The sequence below is a fragment of the Solea senegalensis genome, linkage group LG15, assembly GCF_019176455.1.
Source record: "Solea senegalensis isolate Sse05_10M linkage group LG15, IFAPA_SoseM_1, whole genome shotgun sequence".
NCBI classification, from domain to species: Eukaryota; Metazoa; Chordata; class Actinopteri; order Pleuronectiformes; family Soleidae; genus Solea; species Solea senegalensis.
Genome location: NC_058035.1, coordinates 14,738,581 through 14,765,953, shown reverse-complemented (window position 1 = coordinate 14,765,953; position 27,373 = coordinate 14,738,581). Strand labels below are relative to the sequence as shown.

The 27,373-nt window shown below is 42.9% G+C and overlaps 1 protein-coding gene and 1 long non-coding RNA gene across 4 annotated transcripts in view; one reads left to right on the top strand and one right to left on the bottom strand.

The window, feature by feature from the left end:
• Positions 1-16,224, bottom strand: part of LOC122781616 — a 37,111-nt gene extending 20,887 nt beyond the window's left edge. The window contains exons 1-4 of the long non-coding RNA XR_006361825.1: positions 16,139-16,224; positions 15,632-15,775; positions 14,029-14,094; positions 2,342-2,425 (exon numbers count right to left, since the gene is read on the bottom strand). This is a non-coding gene — a long non-coding RNA (uncharacterized LOC122781616). The remainder of the gene's footprint in view (positions 1-2,341; positions 2,426-14,028; positions 14,095-15,631; positions 15,776-16,138) is intronic.
• akt3a (v-akt murine thymoma viral oncogene homolog 3a) overlaps positions 1-27,373 on the top strand; it is a 49,578-nt gene that overhangs the window by 18,018 nt on the left and 4,187 nt on the right. For 2 of the 3 annotated variants that reach the window (XM_044045409.1, XM_044045411.1), the window contains 9 exons: positions 8,608-8,733; positions 12,613-12,724; positions 16,162-16,327; positions 16,997-17,128; positions 17,308-17,373; positions 18,094-18,162; positions 20,340-20,462; positions 21,185-21,313; positions 26,926-27,140. In XM_044045409.1, coding sequence (XP_043901344.1) covers positions 8,608-8,733; positions 12,613-12,724; positions 16,162-16,327; positions 16,997-17,128; positions 17,308-17,373; positions 18,094-18,162; positions 20,340-20,462; positions 21,185-21,313; positions 26,926-27,140 — 1,138 coding nt within the window. The remainder of the gene's footprint in view (positions 1-8,607; positions 8,734-12,612; positions 12,725-16,161; positions 16,328-16,996; positions 17,129-17,307; positions 17,374-18,093; positions 18,163-20,339; positions 20,463-21,184; positions 21,314-26,925; positions 27,141-27,373) is intronic. The other variant, XM_044045412.1, reaches the window with a different exon arrangement.

The following is a 27,373-nucleotide window of genomic DNA, read 5'->3' as shown; positions in this document are numbered from 1 at the left end:
ATTACTGAATTAATAATACACAGCTGACCACTCTGGAATAATACACACATAAGAATTACACACATATGCATGCACAAAGCTTTGCACCTGTTCATTACTGCTTAACTGGACAGGACTGAGCTAGTTAACCCCCCCTCATCACACACACACGCACACTCCATGTTGCCTGTCTGTGTTGTAGGCAACACTTAGACAGCTGTGTCTGTCTTGTGGCCCCTCCTCCTCTTGTCCTGATCGACAGCTAATCCTGCTGACTGACTGACTGACTGACTGGTCCGGCTTCCCAGTCTATTTGTCTGATATGATGTGCCGTGTATTTTAATGTCGTCGCAGCTCACACTTATATTTAGAAAAGGATGTGCGGCGCTTTGGCAGAGAACACCGGTGGATTTGAATGCCAATGATGCACCGTAAAATAAATGAAGAAATCGATGATGCCAACACACAATGGAGAGAACAGAGAGAGGCAATACACCAGCAATCAGTGCAATTTGATTAGCCTACTCACTGGATGGTGTGTGCATTTCTTAATCACATCAGATCCTCTGCATTCTGAACATATACAGCATTGCATCTCCCAGTTCTCCCAAAGAGAGGGTTTTGTTTTGTGCTGTTAGCGCAGACTGTATTTTTACCTTCTTAACACACTAGAGGACCAGAACAGATCAGTCTTTGTGTTTTCAGCATGTGACGCTTTTGTAGTGGTGCATGTTTGTGTACGTGTGGGTGGATAGGTGTTTTTGGAGAAAATAAACTGTCCAACTGAGCTCGGTATATGATCTAGATCTGAGTTGAACATTATTTGTGTGTAATTTGTGGCTACAGAATTTGCTTTACTGCCCCCCCAAAAAGAAAAAATGGTTGAACTGAATTGACATTTCGGAAAAAAATGTAAGTGTAACATAACTTTACTGTAGTTTGAATGGACTTCATTTATTTGTTTCTTTTTTCCTTAGTGGTTAAATTTAGCATTACTGTACGTGCACACAAGTGACTGAAGTGAATCTTATTCCCTTTTCACTCCCTTAGCAAGGATAACTATGACATCTTATGCTACACTGACCTTTTTTATTATTCAGGATCCAGTTTTCTTTATTATTAGAACTCTCCTCCATTGACCTCCATTCTAAATGATTTACTGTGATTTAGCAGTCTTTCATTATAATTACGATAATAATAGTACTTCTGACAGTGAACGGTGAATACAAACCAAGTCTAGAAATCAGTAATGTGGAGGGTAGGTGAGTGGAAATGTGCCGTTATCTTTAAAAAAAACAAAACTCACTGGACTGAGGCTGACCCAGTCTTTCATATTATACACAAGGTCACACCAGGCCCAGGTGTGTCTCCTGTGTGTAATGATCCTGTTTCACAGGACAAGTCTCTGCAAACAGCAGAGCACAGAGCAGGAGACAGGTGAGAAGGGCATAGAGGCCGTCGCAAAACAACCTCATCATTAAGGAGGGAAACCTTGTCCTCAGTTGTACGGTTACTTTATACATTTAAACATTCTCCTTGGGTGCTACATGTTTTTAGCTATAATGAGTAGCAACACATCATCGTCATCATAATAATAATAACAATATTTTGAATTAAGTTCATTTAAATTGTAGAATTTCACTTGACAGACCTCCCAGAGTGCAATAGAATCTTATTATATAGAAAGTCTAAAATTTGCACACTGGATTTTGTGATTGATCATTGTAATGGCATTTAATGCAGCAGTGAAGTGTAATTTCCCGTTTCATTCTCCGTGGTAATGTCTTAAAAACAGCAAACTTGCAACCTTGAATTGAATGTGCTATACATGAAGAGGAGTTTCATATTTCAGGTTGACAGAAAAGGAAGGAAGGAAAGTTATTAACGTAGTTATGACTTAAGACTGCACATTAAGCTTGGAGTCGTTGGGGCTAAGTGACCTTCACAACCACGCTGTTCACATATGTGTGTGTGTGTGTCTATGTGCGTGTCCATATGTGGGCGGCTGTAGGTATATGGGGGGTGGGTAGCTGGGTAGCCACAGCCTCCTGTCTGGCACAGGTGGTGTTGAGCAGCAGCCCTCCAGCTAAGATGCTAATATGCTAACACTGCACTAATCCTAGGGTGCTTTAGGACCCTGTCACCCCCCATGCACCAACACACAGGACACAAACGTGCACACAGGTTTAAGTGGACTGAATGCCTGTACGCTGTAATACACACACACACACACACATATGAATTAACATACACACAGCCCACATCTTCATATAATATACTTATATATAGTATACTGTTCACACACACACACACATACACAGTGTGTTGTGAGGGTGATTAGGATGAGAGGCATCTAACTTACAGTGTCTGTCAGTCACTCCACAGCATTACAGTGGTGGCTACCATGCTCCAGGGATTCACCGCCATCTACTGGTGTAGAGTGGTACTGCAAGAGAGAAGAGACGAGGGAACATGTGTAAGAATACAGAAAAAAGAGAATAGAGTAGATATGTAGATAGAAAAAGAGGGCATTTCATTTCTGTTTACAAAAAAATATTTTTTTCATTTATTGTGAACTTGGGATTGCTTTTTGTGTGTGTGTATTAGTGCCTTCTGTACCAGCTGGTTGAGCAGAGGGACACCAGGGCAGCTTGCATGTGTGTGCGTGTACATGTGCGTCCAGCTCAGCCTACCAGGAGGTTCTGGCTGTGTGCAGCTGGCTGGGTGAAATCTCTTAGTGGCCCCCAAGGGATAGCCACACTCCCATGGGTCTCCACTCAATCTGGCTGCCCCGTGGCCGCCCTGCCCTCTTCCAGCTCCGTAACTGCCATGGCCTGAACATTTCTGTCTCCCGATCAGCCTCTTGTTGCCTAATGTCCTGTGTCTCGTATTTTCCCTCATCTTTCACCCTAGCGTCTTCCACATCTGTAGTAGTCTGACATGGTCTTTGTCTCATTCCACAGAGTCAGCCACTGGGCTTGTACAGCACAAAACCTTGAAAGCCAGCTGCAGCACCAGCCTCAAATTCAATTTAATTCTGTGATTCTTTAAACCCCCCCGTTCTAGGCAAAAATTCCCTCTGAACTCCTACAGGTAGCACACGTCACCACTTTCATGTTGTTAGTGATGGTGTCTGTATTTAAGGTACTCACGTACACACACACACACACACACACACACACACACATGCACACCACTCCAGCCCCGATGCGGTAATGAGACTAATGCACTGTAAGTGGATTGGCTTTGAAGAGCCAGGTTTCGTCTTAAGATGTCTGAGCAGCCTGCAGTTTGAACTACTGGGGTCGGGGTGTTGTGCACACAAACCTTCTGGTCAACAAACACATGCACAATCAAATAGATTGTACAATGTGAATTGTATTTGTTCCCTTTTTCTACAACACTGTTAGACCAATAAGAATTAGAGCAAAATGTGATGAATTCCTGTTTATCCCAGCGCTCATGTACAGACTCTCGGACAGATGTCTTCCTCAAGCGTCTTATCGTACAATTCTCTTCTTTCCTATCCCCATGCCCTTACTACCTCACAGTCATCTCTTTTTCTCTAACTTTCTTAAGCCACCAGTCACCTACCTGATGTTTAGCTAATCCTCCTCCCTCCTCCTCCTCCTATCTTATCCATTTCTGTCTTTGTCAGCCACCAATGTGCACATACACACTTGAAACAGTGTCTGGAGATGTCTTAACCTTTTATCAGCCCACGCGGTCTGCTGTTTTTTTAATGGTGCGATTCACTGCTAAACTGTGCAGCAGTCATTTACATTTCACTGAAGCGTGACCCCCATTTAACCCGTATGGCAGGCCTGCAAATACAGGCGACTTGTATTGGATTAACTGTTAATTACATCAGACACCGATAATGAAGTTTCCGAGTCCTGTGACGTCTTTAAATCCCATAAGTCCAAAAATGCACATAAAATTTACACGCTCCCAAATATCGCAACTCAAAAATTCAGCGAAACTCACAAGGCCTACGTCCAGCTCATGTCGCACAACATTAAAGTCTGCTGATCACACTAAAAATAGGATATTTCGTTTACTATTACCATTAAATAATGATAATCAATAAAATTGTTTATTTAAAATAAATGTCTTTTCAGTTTTGGCCAGTATTGTGTTAAATATATATATTATCAAACGTGAATAATGAATTCATTCAGATATTTCTCCCCAGAATAAAGGATTTGTTTCAATGAGTTTTGGAAGAAATTGTATAGCTCTGTTTCTGTCCCACACTTTGGGAAGCGATGCTCTTATTTTAAAACAGTGTCTTATGTTTTTCTGTGTTTATTCATCTTAATATACGGGCAAATAGCCAGTCAGCTTCTCTGTCACCTGTTTATCATCGTCGTTATTTAGAGCCAAACTCTGCTATGTTACTGCTGTGTGTGTTGTTAAGCGGCCAGTCGATAAAGCTGTGTCCCTGCTGCAGAGCTGCTGTGTATGTGCTGGAACGCGGAAGAACCTCCCGTCCACCCTCTTCCTCCTCCGCCTCCCCCCGTACCTCGATACACCACCACCACCACCACCACCACCGCCGCCGCCCACCGTCACCGCTCCCAGAGTGCCAGTCACACAGCCCCGTCTCTGCGCCATCTGCATATCAGCTCAAGCCTCGGCCAAAGCATTAAATTAAATCCCTGTTTGGGTTGATTAACAAATGGCTGGTGAGCTCACATAGTTATGGAGTTATTTATTTAATTGTCATGAAGTTTTGGGGTTTTTGGTTTTTTTTCCTTTCCCACAGCAAAGTGGAAGAACAGAGGTGTGCAGGTGTCCTGGAGGAGTGAGTGTGTTAGACTCAGCGATACAGAGACGCTGCAAAGCGTGTGTGACTCCTCTCTGTTTTGCTGGCTAACCGCTTGTACCTGTCCCTCATTTTCTCCAATTCTCTCCCCCTCTTCCTCTCCGTCCCAAAATGAATGGTTAATCGCTTTTGCTAATTGAGTGACAGTTAGTCGGTGCGTTGTTGTAATTGTCCAATCAGAAAGCTTGGAACAGACACAGTCACAGCTGATTCATCTCTGCCTCTTACTGCTAAACCCACAAGCTGCAACTGGAGGATGTGCCAACGAGATTTATGTCTCCTAGAAACTCCAAACTAACTTTCGAGAACGCTAATCTCGTTAAGTTTTTAGTCGTCTTTTAGTTTGCGGCTCGTACGACAACACAAAAGGTTCCGCATCATACTGGCGGATGTCGTCGTTCAACAACAACCCTTTTGAAAGAGTTCTTTAAGTTTCTTTTTTCAAAAGAATGTATAGATCAGTTTACAACATCCAATTCAATGCAAGAGAATGCTTTAGAAGTGTTGAATTTGCTTGATAAAACATGTCCCAGGGTGTAACTACACTTCAGAAAAGTCGAACATCCTCTGTTCCTCACATCTTTCAAGTCACCCACGTTCTCCTGTAGTGATGATATTGTATTATTCTAACAAGAATCAGGAGACTTGTGTTGTCTTAAGCACGTCTGCAGTGTCGTATTTACTAATTGGCCTGAAGGGAAAAGTAAAGTTGTGCAGAAAACTAAATGAAAATGAAGTGAGGAGTCCGAGAGAGATGGTGTGGGAAGGAGACCGGCTGTTCTGTTTTCTCCAGCAGTCCAAACTAGAGACATGTGGCTCTCCAGACAAGCTGTCCAGAGTGGGAGAGCTCGCTGGACTCATTACAGGCAGGGCCAAGACGGGATAGCTTGACAGAACACCATTGGATCATTCGGAGAATTGGAACGGTCGAACCGAACCAGTGTTAGTTTTGTGTCAGGATAAATGTGTTTGTGTGTGTGTGTGTGTGTGTGCGTGTGTGGGTGTGTGTGTGTGGGTGCGGGTGCATGCCTGTATCTGTTTGGAACAGCGTGTGTAGACAACTGTCCATCTCTTCCCTCCGTCTGTGCCACCCCTGGCTGTCTCCCCCTCCCTCCAGCGCACATGTACAAATAAACACACACACACACACACACACACACACACACATGCTGCCTAGGCTGGTCCAGAAGGATTGCTTAAATGTTTGCAGTAGTACTGGACAGCTGAGCGATGAAGTGGCCAGCCACAGCCTTCCATTGGAAACTGACTCAGAGAAATGACTGGACTTGGACCAGCGAACCAGTCATCACTGCCAGTTTATAACAGTTTTATTAGTTTAACTTTCTCTTCATCCTCATCCATTTTGTCAGTCAGTGCATTTCTCTCCTGTCCAGTTTGAAGTTTCTCTCACTCCTTTTTTTTTTTTTGAGATAATCAATTTCTTCCACTTGTAAATTCAGTTCAGGTGGAACAGATAAACCTGTCATGTATTCATTTCTCAAACCTTTGCTCATGCAAATGTCTTTCTGTCTGTCTGATGCAAACCTGCAGGTCATCAAGACGTTTGTACGTGAGGACTTTTACACAGGAAACAGTGGGGAAAGCACGGCTGTAACGACAGTCCTTACTGGCTGTCTAGACAAACCAGGAACACATAGAACTCATTCATTTAAACATGAAAAAGTCTCTGAATCATAATTTTACTGGTAGCATCACTTCAACAATTGAGCATTGCATTGGTCAGTATTTAGTGGAAATCCATTTTATCTTGTTTCATTGTGGCTCTCTGACAGAAACAATTACAGTGTGGTTAATCACTGACATGTATTGTGCTTTGGTTCTATCAAAGTTGCTGTGATTTTCTGCATCCTTGATTTGGTTTGCTTCTTCATAAATGTATAAAACCTTTTTTTTTTCCCCCTCTTCCACGTGACACTCTCCATCCCACCTCCCTCTCCTTCCCTCCCATTCAGCCCCTCTCGCCGCACTCTGTTTTTCAGTCGCAAGTGTTCCAAAGAATATGCTTTGTTTCTCAAAGAACAGGAGCAGGAATGTGGAGAGTGGGCGGATTTGTGAAAAAGAGGAAGAAAATAGACTGAGAGAGGAGAGGTGTGATTCTGTAATCCCGATGATGCACCAGCACGCAACAGCATTTCCTGATCTGTCTATCATTGTCTGTGTGTCTGTCTGTCCCTGTGTGGTGGTCCATGTCAGCTGGCAGCCCCCACCCCACCCCACACACACACACACACTCAGCTCCAGAGGTACCGGCAGGGCCCGCAGTTCAGCGGAGCAGGTGTTTTTTCCGCAATGTGTTAACGAGCACGGCCTGCTGTCATTTCCGCTTTAAATGGATGTCACAAATAGAACACACACTCGCGCTTCGCGTTCTCCTCTCCCTGCAAATTAGCGTAAAACAGGTGATCGTCCTTGCGTGTTGGTATGTCTTCTTCCTTTGCGTGTGTGTGTGTGTGGCCTGTTCACTAAAAAGAGAAGTACAGGGCACATTCATGTCTGTGGCATATTATTGCACTTGTTTGAAATGAGAAAGTGCTTCCTGCCTCCCAAAGTGTCGACACCGTCAGTTTCTTTCGTCACAGTTGTGCGTTACCTCAGCTCGTGCATGTGCGCGCGCACACGTCGCTCCAAACCCGCTTCTTGTTCCCATTGTGCTACTCAAACCCATGTGTGTATCCATGCTGTTCTAGTAAGTGTTATCCACCTCTGTGGTGTGGAAATGTTTGACACTCGTGTAATCCTGCGATGGGTCATCTGATAAAGCTGTGGTGCCACCTTAGTGCCAGTCTGTGCCAGCCAGTTGGGTATTACTCTGCCACCAGCTGCTCAGCAGATGTTGTTATTTGTTGCTGCGATGTAAGAAGGGATATTCTCGATGTGTAATGTGACCTCTCGTGTCATTCCTTCTTATCCCTCTTTTCTGTTCAGTGGGTTTGTGTGTGTGTGGGTTTGCATTTGATACTAGGGTCATCACCTCTGGGTCTGCCCATGTATCAGCCAGATGATGTTTCTGGCATGGACAGTTTGACTGTTGGTGCCGGTAAACATGTTTTGGGTTTTTTTTCCAAGATAATCCGATCTGAATCTGGCAAGAGCTGTGGGAGATTGTGTGTGTGTGTGTGTGTGTGAAATACACGTGTTGTGGGGAACTAAATCTATTTACAGTTCTATTATAGGTGCAGGCCACATAGTCTAAATTGACCGTATGTGTGCGAGTGGATGGTTGTTTGTCTGCTCTGTGATTCCCCGTGACCCTCATGTGGAGGATACAACAGTTGAAAATTGATGGATGGATTATGGGGACTTCCCTACTGAGGGCTGAAAAAAGTGATACTCGTGACATTAAACATGATGTTTTTCGATGAAGCGCAGGTTAACAGCAGCGTGAGTAGGGCTTTGAGTCCCTCAGCTCCTCTCTGTCTGTCCATTCAGTCACACCAACACACATAGAAACACACTCACAATGGACACATCTGTACCGTCAGCTTCTTTAAAAAGACAATCATCTGGTCTGTGTATAAGCGCACAGTGCAGCTGACGTGAGATGTGATCAGATGTGGTCACAGGAGACGCCTCCTGGACACATCTTCATTCCAGGTGTTGGATTTAAGGCTGTGCACATGTGAGCGGATCACATGGGACAGATGTTCATACCAGATGTGACTGGTCATTAACCAACTGCACTGCTGCTTTGATCACCGAGCCTTTAATTGAACTGACTGAAGATATCCTCTTGTTCTCTTTCTCTCTCTCTCTCTCTTTGTATCTATCTTTCTCTCCAGGTGAATACATAAAGAACTGGAGACCGCGGTACTTCCTGCTAAAGACAGACGGCTCTTTCATCGGCTACAAAGAGAAACCTCAGGATGCAGATCTGCCCTACCCCCTAAATAACTTTTCTGTAGCAAGTAAGTTTCATATAACATCTTTGGTGCATTTAGTTTTCTAAACCGTTACCGTACCATGACTTTAAGGTACTTTTAACTGGACTTCACACTCATTCTGACGCTTTGATTTTTAAAATATGGTGTTCTTACGGTAACTTTTCATTCTGCGTTTGATTAAGCCCAGTAGGGACTGTTTCAGTTTAAAGCAGAAGTGGTAGGGAGTCAATGTTTTGCTTTTGGAAATTGAACCTTTGTCTTTCACTTGAAGGACACGCACAACACATCTGTCATGTAAACCGCCACGAGATGTTGCTCAAACTTTCCCCGTGATTTCATCACACAGAGCTTCGCCAAATGGCACATAGGTGGTTGCATCAGTTTTAACTGACGGCTTGTGAAAACATCAGTCTTTACATCACAGCGTTGATATGCCTTACAGGATTCACAGAGGGCTCTAATTAACCGTTTATCAGTATATCATCTGTCTGCACCTGGTTAACAAGCGCCACAGTGTCGTTGACATGTGTAATTAACCAGCTAATTAGTTAACAAGATGAATTTTATTGTTTCTCATTACCACCAGCTCCTTATTGTTTATACAATAAATGCAGAGTGCCGGAAAAACACTGCGCTTGCTCTCCAGGTGTTTTAGCGTTTTTTTTGGTGTTGCAAATTTACAGTGCTTACAGAGTGATTTTCAGTTTGACACTGCTCGAAACAATTTAAGGGATTAAGGGAACATGTGAATCACACATCCAAATATTTCCTAATATATACTGTACAAGTCTTTGACAAGAAAATAGTGTAACATCCACCAACCAAACCAAACCTGTTGAGGGCTGGATTGTAAGAACGCAATGATTACGCTTTCCCTTAATTAGCTGTTTGGACAGTGTATAATATACACCGTAGTATCATATTGCATCTGTTTCCTGATAAATAAATGGATCAATGTTGATGCAGTTTCACTGCTTAATGGACATAATCTGACTTTTACATGACCTAATGCAAATGTATTAGCTTCCATATGGCACAATAATAATTCTCAGGAAATGAATCATAATGAAAGTGAATTGGGTTGCTCTTTAGTTGTCTCATGTTGCTATTGTATTTATTTTTTAATTTAACCATTATTTAACCAGGTAAAAAACCCACTGAGATTGAGATCTCATTTACAAGGAGCACCTGGCCAAGAGGTCAGTAGCACAACAAACAGATTACAAGCAATAAATGAAAATAAAACAGTGGTTTAAAGTGGAAACAAGTCGACGTTTAAAGAGCAGGAGTTGTGAACGCAATGATCAATGGATTCCTGTTGTCTATCATTTAATAAGGAGTGAAAAATGAATGAAATTAAATGAGTTTGGTCATATCCAGTTCAAATTGGAGAGAATTCGAAGCAACGGGGGCAGCAAAAGTTTCCTCAGTCAGTCTGAACATGTGGAACGTCAAATGAAAGATGTCAATGGAGCGTAAGGCGTAGCAGCTTGTAGTTCTCTGCAGAAAGATACATAAATAGTTGGGAACTACACCAAGAAAAGCCTTGTAAATCAAAGTCAGCCAGTGCATTTATCTGTGTACACTCAATGAAGGCCAGCCAGATCTAAGATATAGTTCACAGTGGTATGTGAGGCGACTATAACCACAAAACCCAAGGTGCAGGGTAGACAGAACATTTGGCTGAAGCACTCATATACAGCACGCAAATGGACGCTATGAAGAGTACAATGAGGTTTGGTGGCAGATGGAACAACAGGAGCGAGGGAGAGTACACACGAGAAGAGGTGTAACATAAGGGCGAAAAGGGAAAAGGAAACAATGACAAATGTTAGAATGCAAGACGAAAACCTCAGAGAAAATGATAAAGAATGGTACCGCGAAGGATGGAGGAGGAGACTGAAAGATAGGAGTCCGGAAGGGAGGACAAGTACTGGGAATGAGCGATGGGAATCGATCAGAGGGGGATTAGGGGGAGAAAATTGCAGTTGTGGGGAGGAGAGAGGAAGAAGAAAGAGGAGTCAGAGGACAGGGATGGAAGGATGAGTAGGTGGAGAGTTAGAGACGGCAATGGAGGGAGTGCAGGAAGTGGATGGGAGGATAAGCGAGGAGAGGACGAACGTCAGCACTGAACAGACAGGGAGGAGGAGATGAAGATAGGATTGAGAACGAGGAAAGGGAGGAGAGGAAAAGAGTTTGTGAGGAGGACAAGCCAGGCCATACATCCGGCCCCGGCTGCTTGGCACAGCACTGGCACTGCCACATCTGTTGCCCAAAGCTGGGAGGCCAGGTGGTGGTGTGTGTGTTTGTTTATTTGTGTGTGTGTGTGTGCATGTGTGTGTGAGTGTGTGCGTGTGTGTGTGTGTGTGTGTGAACAACAGAAGTGGTCAGATGGAACAGAGATGGTACAGGCCTGTTCCCTGCAGAGGGACTCATACATACAAGCTTGTCGTGTGTGCCCACTTGCACACACACACACACACACACACACACACACACACAGATGTACACACACACACACACACACACACACACTGATGCATACACCAACTAAACTGCTACACAGATTTCTCAATTCCCTGCTGTGGCAAACAACCCAATTTCAGCTAACGTTCAAACTTCAATATCACTTTTATGTGTGTGTGTGTGTGTTTATGTGTGGGTGTGAGTATTCTTTTGGCATCAACCAGAGCCTGACCTTGTTTTCTGGCAACACAGCAGGCCTCGCTCAGTCACGAATCAGGTAGTGACTTCTTAGTGTGTGTGTGTGTGTGTGTGTGACTGTGCAACATGGGTGGCGTTGTCATTAACCTTCCTGTCTATCCTTAGGCTGAGCCATGACACGCTGTGCTGTACCACACTTACACAGAAAGTAATTGGGGGAAGGGATAACCAGAGGAAGGGAGGCAAGGGAGAGGAAACAAGTGGAGGATTGATGAGGGCAAGAGAGAGTGACAGGCGACCAAACATATTGGGTGATGTGACAACAAAGGGGGGTTGATGATGCTGTTTGACATCAGCTCTTGTCGCCAGTATCACAAAGACTTACAGACCAACTTCTTTTTCTAAACTTATTCTAATGTTAGCAATGTGTATATACCACTGTAAAAACTCAAGTGTCCCAGTAGTGACAGTGAGCCAGGAAGCACAATATCAGGACCCTGAAAGGAATCTGTATACAATTGTAAAATTGTATTTATTCCTGTGATTTGGCAGTTGAGACACATTTAAATGTCTGAAGTGTGAGGAGAATGAGTCTAATTGATTTTAATTTATAATACATTTCACATGGGGTTTCAGCTGTCCTGGTTATTAGTACAGAAGTCCCTGAGCTTTCCTTTATATTTGTTTTATTGTCTGACAGACACTGTCCCTCCACTGCAGAGCAGCACGGTAACACAGTACTGGGATAATTAGACTATTTAATGCCGTAGACTTAAAAGGTTGCTAACTTAGACACAAGACAAGACATTTTAAATTGCTCAGAACCTTTTCTTCAGTGTTAACTTGTGCATGAAAATAAGTTACATTATTAAAAATGTAATTGGAAAAAATGACAATACATTAGGGCTGAAGCAATTGCTCAATTTAATCGATTACTAAATGAATCCTCAACAAGTGTTTTTTTTTTAAAGTTAAATTATATAATAAATCATTAAAACGGAAGACATTTGAGAACGACGTTGTTTTGATGATCGTTGACATTTTAAGGTCCAAACAATTACTCAGTTATTGGAGATAATAATCAACAGAAGAATCGATAATGAAAATAATTGTTAGTTGCAACCCTACAAGAAATACATATTAAAAAAGAAAAGAATACTGACTCTTGGTTTCCCCTTTTTTTTTAAATGTATATTTTGTTCCAGTTGTCTTGAAAATACTTTACTGTCCCTGTTTCAGAATGTCAGCTGATGAAGACAGAGAGGCCGAAGCCAAACACCTTCATCATACGCTGCCTGCAGTGGACCACAGTCATCGAGAGGACCTTCCATGTGGACTCACCTGATGAGAGGTCAGTTTCAGTTTTCCTGTGAAAGCTCTAATCACGATCATATCTAGATGTTACTAATATTCCACAGCAAAAGCTTCCTTTGAAGCTGGGAGTGAGGCCTAAAGTTCTTATGGAGCACATATTGAGCTAAGATGGTTTCACCCAAATCGACCCCGGGAAAAACTGTCATTTCTCTCACAACAGCAGTTTGGATCAAAATTGACATTTAAGTTTACACAAATTATGTGTGAGGCTTTTTTTTATAATACAGAAAGAAAACCAAACCACAAAGTGTTTGCATACCAGTTGTTGCCCCCCCCAACAACTGGTGGGGAATAAACAACTTGGAATAAAGAAGCTCTGCTTAAAGCCTTGAGATGATCTTGACATCAGACTAAATATGGAAAATAAAATCCACTATACTTAAGTATCATGAAGGGCAGAGGTATCTATGAGGAGGTTTGCACAGTGTGTGTGTCTCAGAGGTAAAGAGAGAGGGTGAGAGAGACAGAGTGGAAAGGAGACCTTTCAAGTAGTGTCGGCATAAATTCTCCAGCTGCTCAGTTCCTTTCTGAGAAGCTGAGGTGTTTATCTCCAGAAAATGAACAGCTTTGCCCAGAAGACCACAGATGCTTCTGTGCATCCTTTGAGTTTGTGTGTGTGTGTGTGTGTGTGTGTGTTGTTTTTTATCTGTGTGTGTTGCAGCTGTCTGACCAAGTTTGTTGATGTTGTGTGTTGCTTTCTTGTAGTTTCGCCTCAACGTAGTCAGGCAAACGTGTCAAATGTAGCCCACTGTAAAACTAAAATACTGAGATTAATTATATAAGTGGTTGTCTACGAGCTCCAGATGTGTGTATGTTTTCTTGTCTTGTGTGAACAAGATTAGTTCATCTTTGAAGTTTAAGTCAATTGGGGACAAAAAGTGTTTGCATGTCTTTGTGTTTGTGTGTGTGTGTTACTGTATATGTTGTACTGTACCAGTGTTGGCAGGGCTCCAGCGACCACAGCCCCAACTGTGAACAGTGAGGGTGGCACACATTGGCAACGTGCCTGATCGTACGCAGGCCCATTATCTCTCATTAGCAAAAAAAACTCATTATACCAAAAAACACTCTAACTGAGAGAGAGAGCATTTATCTACTGCCTGACCTTGAGAGAGTTCCTATTGCTTTTTATGTAGCTCCACACGCACACACACACACATCATGGGTGCCACAAACTGAGCTCTTTTGTCATTGATGGAGTGTAACTTGAGTTTGCCCTTGTTTTGGAGTGTGTAGGGTATGTTCAGAAGTCTTAGCTGTAGAAAGGCGTTCAGATCTTACAAGCACACTGCTGTTTAGGTTCGGATGCATGTTTCCTCCGGCTCCTTCAAGGAAACATATGGACACCTAAGTCAAAACAAAACAAACAACACAGAGGTGATGGTTTTGCGAGTCAAACAGGTTTCATTATTATGATCTTTTCACAGCTTACATTGGGTAAATGTATTTGAAAACTTCTAAATCCAGTGCATCTTCTCTGTGGTTCATAGGATCTCTGAATATTTGAATATCATGTGAGGTTCATTTAAGTTTGGGTTGGGGAATGTTTTCGACAAACGTGTGTCACTGCATGTGGCACAGGATTAACTCTGTTTGAGCAAAGATACAAAGAATTCTTTCTGAATCCAGTTCAGACTTGAGGAAACAACTTTTTCTGCATGTTATTGTCATAATTAAAATCATAGGTCATATCTGGTTCTTCTCTTCTCTTCTGTTTATTAGAGCAGAGAAGAACTTGGTCATGCAAACAGACCATTATTATTCATCATTGTTAATACAGTGTCTACACATCCTTTACACACACACACACTTCCTCCCAACAGATGTTGACCAACATCACTAATGGAAAGTCAATGGGGAGGAACAGTGTTAGCAAACAGCAGAGCATTGTTCTCCTCTAATGCATGAGTCTGCACATACATTCACGCTCTCTCTCTCTCTCTCTCTCTCACACACACACACACACACACGTGCATACTCAGACTGGTAGGCATTAGTTCTGCTCCATGATCATTGCTCATTTGGTTGATTCTCTAGTCAACCATGTTTCCTCTCTGTTGAACAGATAGGTGTTTACGTTAATTGAATTCACATTAGCGCATTTATAAACCTGGTTAAATACGACCCCGTTCAGACCAGGTACTAACATTCGTCCTGGCTGACCCAATCATAAGTGGCCAGCGTTTAATATGACTGTTCACTCTTGGCATTTACATGCGTCCTGGATGCGTCTCCTCTGACCACTTTCGATCGGCGCTCACTTCCCCACCTGATGTGCAAATACACACGCTCATCTTGCGTGTATGCAAGGACAGAAATGTGGTTTTAACCGTGACTGCTGACGATGTGAAAAAACTGTGTGGGGAGGAACTGACAGGATCAAAAAAGAGATTGTGGTGAGCAGTAAGTGTTGGTTACAAATAAATCAATGTATTGGGCTGAAAATGTAAAATGACTCCTCAGCAGAGGACGTGGTCTTTAATGTTCCTGAGGACAGATTGTGTAAAAGAGGTTTTTGTGATGGGATCTGATGCCACAGTCGGGACACACTGGGTGTGTTCAGACTGGTTTAATGACAGGTGTTCATACCAGGTCTGATGGAAACTGTGAGTAATGTGAGGGTGCTTTCATACCTAGCAAATCAACCAAAACTTGGGTTGATTTGTTCCAGGCACAAATTAACCGGCCTAAGACCGCCTAGAGAGGGTGGTCTCAGTTCGTGTTGCAATCGCTCCAAGGAGCGTATTTACCTACAAACTGGTATGATCAACAGAGCTATTGCAACAGTGCCACTGCCAGAAACAACTTTTCCAAACAGAGTTCGAGCTACATGTTGAAAAAAGAGTCTAGGCTTATAAATGAGCTATATAACCAAGCAGCTTACCTGATGCGTCATCGGAAAGGGAACCTGTGCAGTGAATGGGTCATTCTAGTCTTCTAATCGGACGTGTCTGGATGATGCAGCAGCAGCAGCAGCAGCAGCAGCAGTGTGTCTTCTTATCATCGTCAGATATATGGCGTTGTTCGCCTGCGCAAAATGACACGAAATCACAAACTGTTTATAAGAACGTAGCGTTGAGGGCATGTGGAGTCTACACTGCAGTCAAGTGCAACATTATAACATATTATTCCCTGAATCAAAACAAAATACAGGTATGGATTTTACACTTGTGTCATTTTTACAGAGGACGGTTTCTATTATATATTATGTATTGTATGTTCTATGTTGTTTGACCAATAATCATTATTTTTTTTAATCCAATATCATTATCTTTGGTCCTATTCTGACCTTCAGATATATTATATGTTCTGCATGCTCCGTGTCTGTCAGCTGTGTAAAGTCCTGTATCATTTTAGAGTTGAGTTGACTAAGTGCTTCCATGGACTGTACCTTGTCATATACTCCAAATCCAGAGATGAGTGGGCAGAGGCCATCCAGATGGTCGCGGACAAGCTGCAGAGACAAGAAGAGGAAAGGATCCAGTGCAGCCCAACCTCCAATATCGACAACATGGTCGAGGAGGAGATGGACATCTCTACCACACACCACAAACGCAAGGTACCTGCACACGCGTCCGCTGTAAGTACAGACATTATAATTTCCAGCTGTACTGCTGTTGTTCACTGCCTTGTAAAGGGTTATTACATTTGACTGCATGCAATTTCAAAAATTGTCCTCTCAGTCACAGCTAATGAAATAGCAGCTGTAACACAAAGAGTACAAATTGTTTTTCTCAAATTATAGTAATCCACCGAGTAAAAGCTGCTATGCAAAATAACGTTTGAAAATGCTGTCCCTGATAGAAATAACAAGGTACGAGGAACTTAACAGTTTAACGTGCAGGTGAAACCCCCTGCAGACCTCCTGAGGGTTTTGTGCTGTGTGTACATATAGTAGCAAAAATAAAAGTTTAAAACTGTATTTGTCGAGGAGAAGTGGCCCAAGCTGAAACATCAGAATTGTAAGAGTTTAAGTCCATAAACCCTGCCCCAACCCTTAACCAGTTCTTCAGAGATGAGGTTCTGCCTGATTAGGTTTTTGGTCTCAATGAGAATTACTGGTCCTGACAAGGTCAGTGTTTATGCCAGAAAAGGTCCTAAAGAGAAAACAAATACAAATACTCACTTCTTCATACCTCCACAGCTTACAGCTTATTGAACATTTCACTGCTAAAGACACATCAAAACCTAGAGATTCTGTAACACGTCATCCAACATATTCTGTTTTACGTCTGTGTTTCCCCTCTAGACAATGAGCGACTTCGACTACTTGAAGCTGCTGGGAAAGGGAACATTTGGCAAAGTGATTCTTGTCCGAGAAAAGGCCAGCGGGAAATATTACGCCATGAAAATCCTTAAAAAAGAAGTCATCATAGCCAAGGTCAGCCTGGCAGAAACCATTTTTTTTACATCTGTCTTTACAATATTTTAATAAGCCTTTTTCTCCTCCTATTTTGTTTTTTAGTTTTGAGTGCAGTGTTAAATGTCAGTTAACACTTAGATTTCCATGTGACTGCCTTTTGATTTAGCTGTTCATGTCTACATTGTGTCTGTGTACAGGATGAGGTGGCTCACACACTCACAGAGAGCAGAGTACTGAAAAACACCAGGCATCCCTTTCTCACTGTGAGTACCACACAAGCATGTGGTTTGAATCCATGCATACAGTCTGTGCATAACAATGCGCAGACATCTGTAAGAGTGAATGGAACATATTGATCCTATACATACCTGAGTCTCTTGTGGCTAATTACGAGCGATGTCATACATTAACTACTGCATCTGTTACGCTTACATGTATTAGTGTGTGTTGTCCCTCAACACACTCACAGGCAGGCATACACACACACACACACACAAACGCACCCCAAGTTCATGTGTCTATCCTTTTAAGGACTTGCATAGTCTTACACCCATTTGAACAAGAATTAAATCCCTAATCTTAACCATAACCAGTTAATGCCTAACCCTATAACTTTAACCTAAACACATATTCAATCTTATCCCTAAATTTAATCAGTTCCTCATAAATGAGACCTGTTCTGCCCCATCAGGACCAGGTTTTGGTCTCCATGAGGACTTCTGGTCCTGACAAGGTCAGTGTTTATGCCAGAAAAGGTCACACACTTGAGTTATGGTTGTTGGTGCTTGATAAGTAACAACGGTGTGGGACAAAAATACGGATAGAGCAATCATGGCTCGAATAATGACTTGTCCAATGAAGACACTGTGAAAGTGTTCAGTTTGTGACACGGGCATCAATCATCAGGTTAGTTTTATAAACAGAGAATTGTGCTAAAGTTGTGCTCACTCTACGTTTCTGTGTGTGTGTGGTTCTCATTTCAGTCATTGAAGTATTCATTCCAGACTAAAGACCGCCTCTGTTTTGTCATGGAATATGTGAATGGAGGAGAGGTAACACACACACACACACACACGCACACACACACACACACACACACACACACACTGCACAGACTACATTTTTGCATCTGATCGTGACACCCACACTGATAGTCTTTCTGTTTTTAGCATCCAAACCCAAACTGTTATCATGATTAAGTGACCTTCAATACACACATAAAAGTATGTACTATACTATACTATATACATACTATACTATTCTATATACGTACTCAACATCCTGTCATCAGATTTAGTTTGAACAGCCTAAACAAAGTAAAAAGTAAAATCTTAGCCTTGATAATTAACCAGTTCCTCATTAGGACAAGGTCTTGGTCTCCATGAGGACTACTGGTCCTGTTTATGCCAGAAATGGTGCTACAGAGGTAACAAACACAAGTTCACACACTCACACACACAGATGGTGGCTGTGGTGTGTGTATTTACCCGTCTTTGAACAGCCAGTTAAACCACACATCCACCACACTAACTGACAGAGACACTTCACCTATTCTGCTGTAAAACTTCAAACTGTCTGTTGCTGTAGATGCCAGTATTAGAACTAAAACACAAGCAGTTGTACATGGTGTTCAAGTCTAATTCAAAGATCCTAAACTCCTCGTCTCTTCTAAATATGTTGTGGTTTATATGTAAATGTCTCTCACAGATGAGAACATTGGGCAATGCAGTGTAATTGGAGTAAGCAGTAAGGGAATGTCTGGACGAGCACTCAGGAAGTGACTAAAGTTTCACTGTTCGATTGCTTCCTAACGCAGTTAATTTGCCAACCAACTGGCCTTTCGCTCGCCTCCTCATTTCTCCTGCTTGTGTCTATTTATGAACACACCTATGGGGCAGATATAACCAGAGTGACAGTCGGAAGCGAAATGAGTTTGGATTCTACCGCTTTTCAATTTCTCAGATATTTAAGTGGGACGTTTTTGCAATCTTGATTCATTCCCCCCGTGTAACTGTCACCTGCTCCCCTCCCAGTTAGTTAGGTAGTTCAGCCAGCACCAGGTCTGAGCAAACACACACACACACACACAGCAAGTACACACACTTAGACAAACACACGCACAGGAAATTTTACCACAATGAACGAATTGTGACCACACATACCCCACAAACATGGACACACAACCCATTACAAACCTGCCACAGTCACAGCTGCCAGTACACTGATGAAGGCCCACCTGTCGTGTTACCCCCCTTGCTGTACCCACAACCCCGATACACACACGCGCGCTCTCGCACACCATTAGAGCAAGGTGGTCGGCGAGCATCACTCCAGCGGCCATATGCAAACCTCCCCGAACAATTAATGGGGAGATGTGCACCCCTCGGCCTCATGAGTAATTTGTATGACTTGAGTGGTGTGGCACAGCAGGCCTGTGTCATTCTGGTGCCACATGTGTAGCAGTTTGACAGTGACAACTCGACAACTGACGGCTGGGGAGAGAGAGAGAGAGATGAAGGGAATTTGAGATGAGCGATAAAGAGGAGAAATGGGAAGCCAAGCCACCTGGGGATAAAAAAACAAAAAACAAAAAAACAACTTGTGTACCCTCTGAAGAAGTAAAACAAGCTTCTTGCCAAAAACAGAAGGACTGGTATAAGAATGGAGTAATGAAGATGGGGGCTCAAGGGGCAAGGCCAGTTAGGCCACTAATGAGTCCTGCAGTAAGAAGCAGTCGGGATTGGAGGTGAGAGTGGGTGGGGTTGTTAGCGGCGGCAGTTGTCGGCCTGTCTTTAACTAGACTAGTGTATTGATTAAACCCTTGATTTGGCCCCCGCTGCTGAACTCCATGCCAACACTGTGCCAACCTAGCCCAGAGGGTAACACAGAAGAGGTGTGTGTGTGTGTGTGTGTGTGTGGGGGGGGGGGGGGTGAGCAGGGGCTGCTAGATGAGGCGCCAGCTGCCGAATGCCTCCACCCTCCCTCCTCTGAGAGCCCCCCCCCCTTCCCTCCACACGTACCCCATGCTCACCCTCCCTTCCACGATCTATCATCTCAATATGGTGCGGGCAGCCAGTTTGTGTTGTGCTAATTTCCTCCAATAAATCAGTAATTATTGCTGTGCCATCCCTGCTGTCTCCCCCCCCTCTCTCTCTCTCTCCTCTCTCTCTCTCTCTCTCTCTCTCCCCTCTCACCCTCTCTTTCTATCTTTCCCCTTCTTCTGCCGCAGCTGTTTTTCCATTTGTCCAGAGAGCGGGTGTTCTCAGAGGAGCGCACGCGCTTCTACGGCGCCGAGATCGTCTCCGCTCTCGACTACCTGCATTCAGCCAAGATTGTGTACCGGGACCTGAAGGTAAACAGAAACAGAGGAGCGAGGATGGTTTGGGGGCATGGATGAGAAGGATCACAGTGATTTGAGCGGAAAAAAGTTGGAAAAAACATATTTTTGTAAAACCCCCTCCAATCAGAAGGAGACAAGTGTCTCAGGATGTGTGGTAATTAAAGAGAGGGACACGCTCACAGTACAGAAGTGTGGCAGGCAGAGGCAGAGGGTGGGCGGGTGTGTGTGTGTGTGTGTGTGGGGGTGCAGATACCACAGAGGTAGAGAGGTAGATGGCTCTGTCTGAGCGTCTGCCTGGCAGCCTTGGCCTCAGCTCCGCTCTCAGCAGCCAAGAAAACAGAAAAAGCTGATGGAGGGCAAGAAAAACACTTGAGCCATTAAAATTAAAAGGTTGAGTGGCTCCACTACACGCCCTGAAGTTTATTTTGCTCCTCTGCTTAGAGTTTATGCGTCTGTGTCTTTTGTCCCTGTAATAAAACATGGTTCTCCTCACACGTCTGCCTCTGCTCTTCTCTTCATAACAGTAAAACCTGGCCCTAACAGTACTCAGAAATCATTTTAGACTATAGTTGGATTATGAGTGTTGATTCTCAGACACAAAAGACTGACTTTTGTTTTACTATGACAAAAGGAGATTCATTTAAACCAATGAATGTGGCTGAATTGTTTTTTTTTTTCCATTTCCACTGATTGTGGCACAGTGAGAAATGTTAATATTTTGTTTCGATTTCCAGTTGGAAAACCTGATGCTGGATAAAGACGGTCATATCAAGATCACAGACTTTGGCCTGTGCAAAGAGGGCATCACAGACGCTGCTACCATGAAGACCTTTTGTGGCACGCCAGAGTATCTTGCCCCGGAGGTAACACTTCTGCTTACTTTTAATCTGCTTTATTCATTTTTTTTCTTGACTTCATTTGCTGCTCATTCCTTGAACCTCCTCACTACTGTTCTTTATCTTTATCAGTGTTTTCCTATCCTCAGTTTTCAATACAGTTTTATCTTCTTATACAATAATACATTCAGATATGAGTGCAGCATGAGGATGCCCTTTAATTCTTGAGCCCCTAAAATAACAACTACGCTAAACTAAGCTTTATAACGTAAATATATTACTACATCTAGTAGATACAACATGTATTGATGAACAAAGAGACGTGTATGTGTATATATTTGATAATAATAATAATTGTTTTAGACTTTTTTATTTAACATTAACCTGAAGCAAGCACAATTTTCATATATAATGCAATTTGCATCCAGGTGTTTATTATGGCTGCAATGATGACTTGATTTCAATAAATCATTACATTAATCCTCATCTATTTTGATAATCAATGAATAGGTTAAGTGAGTTATTTTGTTGTAATTTCAGCTTCTTAAACGGGAATATGTTCTAGTTGATTTGCTCCTAAATATCCTCGTTTTTTTTCGTTTTCATTTATCGGTTCGGGAAACAGATTGATATTTTACACTTTTTTTATGGATAAATCTATGAATGAATCTATGAAAATCACTAACTGATTATTTGATTTGAAAAACATATCCTTATGTTAATATCCAGCTGTGCTACTTGTATGTAGGGTGGCTTTTAACACTCGGCTTACACGAGTTCTTTCAAACTGCTTTCAAACAAATTGAGAAATAACCTTATTTCTAAAAGGTTTGGCTGAAAACATTTCTTTAGACTGTGTAGCTTTTTATAACAGCTAACCTGACCTCCTGAGAGCCATTGTGCTTGTATAGAACGGCCATTGTCTGTGAAATGATTGCATTGCAGTGATTTGTGTTGTCACATACTCTGCCATGTGACTATTTTTAGCCGAGTGCAAATAGACAAATAAGTGGAGAAAATATGTATTTGTTTGATTTTACCGACAGCTATTGTGATTGCAATATCATTTTTTTCCAAGTCTAGCTTCAGTTTAGGGTTAGAATCTATTTATATTGCCAAGCTGTTATTGACATACAGGAAATTTGCTGTGGATATTCACTGTGTTATAGATTTAAAACACGATAAAGTATCTTTGAAAATATGAACTTCTAATGCAAAAGTGCACCTTGTTGTTGGATTTTATTAATTGGCAACAAATCAAAACTAGAACAATTATTAAAAAACTTGACTGTAATAAATTCATTAAGAAACTATCAATTGCAGTCTTTTTTTGTTGTTTCAAATTTCAAATTTTTGAAAAGGAGGGCTTATTCAGTCCTAGAATAGACACTGTAATAATCATGTTTAAATTCAAATAGTTCAAGTTCATTATATCTAGTCACTTATGTGGCTTATCTAGGTCAATAAAAAAAAAAACATTCAGCTCAAACGATGGTATGAGGGACGGCTATTTCATGAACACGAGTCTGACTGAAGCTGTGTCGTACATCTGTGGCATCCACAGGCAGCCAATCCATCAGGCTCACGGTTGCACCAGGACAGTTCCTGTGAACCGTAAGACTCGTGTTGCCCACTGCACAACACCTGTTTATCTGACAACAGCGTCGTCTGATTAGCGTAACCACCAGGATTAATAGTGATCTTTGATAAACGTATACGTCCATTCTCATTTGCAGTTTTTCACAGACGAACCATTGCCATATTCAAATCAGGGTGAACTGTAAATATGCAGCTTTTATTTGTGCGAATGAGGGTGTTGGCTGAATTGGAACAGGACACACACACACACACACACACACACACACAAATACCACTACATGGCTGTAATCATAATTTCGCTGCCATCCGCTGTCCAGCCTTTCAGCGCTGCTTCACTCGAAGGCCAGCAGATCACCTGGCTGGAGCGTCGCAGGACTGTGGGTGGTGGAGACAACGAAGCGATGGAGATGTGGAGATGAAAGCGGGAGGGAAGAGGCATAGTGTATATCCCAGTTGAAAAAAGTATGGAGGACAATTTGGCGCAGCATTTGTGCTTTTCTTTTTTTTTTTTTTTTGAGTCCCTCCTTTTGTGTGCCAAAAGCTGATTGGAGGCTGTTGGTTATTTTTCACAGGATGTGTGCCTGTATGTATTTATGTGTGTGTGTGTGTGTGTGTGTGTGATTGCAGTAGAAAGTGCGGGCTAAAGCGAGGCAGATGGCGGCAGATGGGCGAGGTTGGAGGAAGGTGCTCGGAAAAAACCTGGAAATCTACACCGCCGCCACTCGCCCGCCCGCTCACTCTGCTCGCCCGCCCGCGTGTAAAAATAACACAGTTTGCTCGGAGCCAAGTTACAGTGATGCAAAGTAGCCCGGGATTAAAAAGAGAAAAGGGGGGAGGTGGGGGTTCAAGACAGAGGAAGATGAGAGGAGAGAGGGGAACTCAGGGTTACAGGAGTGAAATTCAGACAGTTCCTGTGTTTGCCGTCAGTGAAAAGGGCAGATGAGAAGTGTAATAAAAAAAAAAGAAAAACGGGTTGGTGTCTGCTGTGCGCCTGAAGGAATGCACACGACATCACACCATTAAGTGAATAATCTTTCAGCCAAACTTGCAAGGCAGTAGACTGAAGTGTTGTTTGTTTCAAGGAGAGTCAAAAATAAAATGAATGTGAGATTATTGAACAATGAGCAGTGTAAGGTCCTTGTAAAAGGATGGAACAGGATCAGAGAAAACACATGGGCATTTCTTTTTTTTCACTGTTTTCTCATATTCTTTTGCATTTGACACATTTTCCTTGTGACTGTGTCTTGTCGAGGGTGTTGAAGAGGTTGGATTTGGGCTTTTTCCATTTATTTGTGTGTGTTTGTTTTCATTTGTTTTGCATGTTGTATATGTTGGTCATTGTCCCTGCTCTTTTTTTTTTTTACCATACCTTTTAAATGTTGGGTTCGGGTGAGCATGAAGCATATTCAACCGTTATTCTAACATTGCAAGATATTAGAACTGTGTCAGCAGAAAGTCCAAATGATGAAGGTCTGTGTTTGACACCAGCAATATGTGAGTGTATGTTCACGGTGAGGTGTGTGTGCGTGTGTGTGTGTGTGTGCGTGTGTGCGTGTTCCCTGCTGAGTATCTGGACTAGTACAGCCACAGGCTGTGTTTGCTCATCCCGTCCCATCTAGTCCTGTCCAGTGTGCCAAGGTCCTGCTCCTGTGAACAGCTTCTAGCTGCCACATGGCTGCTCCAACAGGGACCAGGACAGGATAAAACCTCGTCTCTTCTCTTCTCTTCTCTTCTCTTCTCTTCTCTTCTCTTCTCTTCTCTTCTCTTCTCTTCTCTTCTCTTCTCTTCTCTTCTCTTCTCTTCTCTTCTTCTATAAAATTTGTCCAGTCTTTTTCTTAAATATACACACATAACCACACACACACACACATGCACGCCTCCATGCCCAGGGCTGTGGGGCAACATTCTGGCTCTGTGTGGATTAATCTGCTCCCTGCCTGCAACCGAGCTGCCACCACTTTCTTTGGTCCTAGGACACACACACATACGCACACGCGTGCACACACACACACACACATATGTGTACATGCCTTTCGTAAACATCTCTGTACAACAAAGACTCAACACAAAGAGCACGCCGCATCAATGCACCCTGTAGATCTAAATCACCTTTATGAGTTACTGTGAATTTATAATCTGTGCAGTGTGTGTGTGTGTGTGTTCACGCTGCAGGGACTAAAACACCAAACTTATCCTAGTTTGCCTCACTCACAAAACTTAATGCATTTAAAGAGGAAGGATAAATATTCCATCTGCTGTGTGTGCGTGTGTAGACTTATATTTGTTACCTCTTTAGGTAGGAGATGTTCTGGCATAGACACTGACCTTGACAGGAGACCAAAACCTGGTCCTAATGAGACAGAACCTGATTTCTAAGAAACTAGCTGCGTGAACCTGTGTATGTGTGTGTGTGTGTGTGTGTGTGTGTGTGTGTGTGTGACAGAGTCTAAGCCAATGTCATACATCCAGCAGTACCACTTTATGTCGTACATCTGAATTTGGTGGCGTACTTCGTTGCCCTAGCTCTCATCTTCAGCTGCCAACAGGGTGACTGACCAGCTTAATGCAAAACACACATTTCTCCCTTTCACTTCCACACACATGTTGACATATTGTGCACTCGGCATCATTAGCAGCTCAGTGTGCAGTGTACTGTAGTTCAGTGATATTGAGCTGTGGTGGAAACCCAAAGGCAGCTGTTTTCTCCGTCATACCGCAGAACCTCCCCAGAATAATATGATTTGTCTGTGATCTCCCTGTGGTGACTATTAATTACAGTGACTGTCTCTCTCTCTCTCTCTCTCTGACAGAGTTTTAAATTGCAAACTGAAAAGAGAAGGTGTTCATCTTCTGTTCAAATATCATATCTTTGTCCAATATTTATTGGACAAAATGTATTTATATTTATTTAAAAAAAAACTCCAATTACGGCTTTCATGATTTTACAGTAACTTCAGTTTGATGTGTTTAAAACGAGCCTGTGCTATACGTCACTACTGCTAATGACTGATATTAGTTCAACATATTGTGAAATCATTTGATTATTATGGTGTTTGCTGTATGGGCCTGGTCGTGTCATTTTATAATGGGTTGTGTGAAAAACATGTTTTAGAGCGAGTGTGTTTCTGTTCACGTTTTACACACACGCGCACGTGTGGTGTCTGTTGGCGTGTGCGCTCACGTCCGCCCTGCCTGCTCCATTATTAACAGTGAGTGAGATGTTATTATTATTGGCGAGATGTACAACATATGCTGTTCTGGCTGCTCTCCAACACTGCCTGTCTGTCCATCAGTCTCTCTCTCTCACACACACATGCACGTGCGTGCACGCTTATGCAAGTTTGGATGCACATGCGTGCACTCTTAATAAGCTCACAGTTTTAATGAGGGCTTCAGCAGCACCTGAAAAAACGGAGTCTTCATCCCGTTTCTTCCTCTCTCGCTCTTCCAGAGGTGAACACACGGGCACATGAAGTGACGAAAGAGAAGGTACGGGTGAGGGAAAACTTGGATTAGAGGACAAGAAAGGCAGGATGAGAAGGGGTAGGGAGGAGAGAATGCACACAACACAGCAGTTGAGAGTACAGTACTTGGTCCAGCAGTGACCAGTGTGGCCGGCTTTTCCTGCCTTTTTATTTCCAGGGACGTTTGTTGCTGTTGGTGCCAGGAGAGCATCAGTGTAACAGAGGCCTCAGAAGGCCTGCCATCCCATGTTGTTTGCCTCTGTATGTGTGTGTGTGTACTCGGGGAGGGGGGGGGTTACTGTCTACACCTCAGCCCTTGTTATCTGCGCAGCTGCCTCTATTCACTTAACACAACTTTTACTGTTTTTTTTTTTCTTTTATTTCTCCCCGGAGCAAAATGGCATATTGACTTTCCTTTTCTGTTTTCCCTTGCTCATCTGTCTCTTCCCTGAACACCGTGGGCTGTCGTTTTTGTCAAATAAAAGTAGAATAAAAGCAGATGTCCTATAAAACAAAATGGTCCCATTTTAAAAAAAAGCAGAACTTGCATATCTGCATTTTCTGCTCTCTCCTCAGGTGCTGGAGGACAACGACTACGGTCGGGCGGTGGACTGGTGGGGTTTGGGCGTGGTGACGTACGAGATGATGTGCGGCCGACTGCCGTTCTACAACCAGGACCACGAGAAGCTGTTTGAGCTCATCCTCATGGAGGACATCAAGTTCCCGCGCACTCTGTCAGCCGACGCTAAGTCGCTGCTGTCTGGCCTTCTTATCAAAGACCCCAACAAAAGGTGTGTGTCCACGTCTGATTTATGTCAATGCATGTGGTTTGTTTATGTAGCTGTGTGCGTGTGAATGCACACATATACATTATATGTATATTAAAAGGTCCAGTGTGTAAGAATTAGTCGCTGGTTAATGGTGAGACTGCAGACTGTAACAAGTACAGGACTCCTCTGCGCAAACTCTCCCTTTAACAAGTGCACTAAGGAAATCACAACAATGTCACACTCTGGCCAGTTTG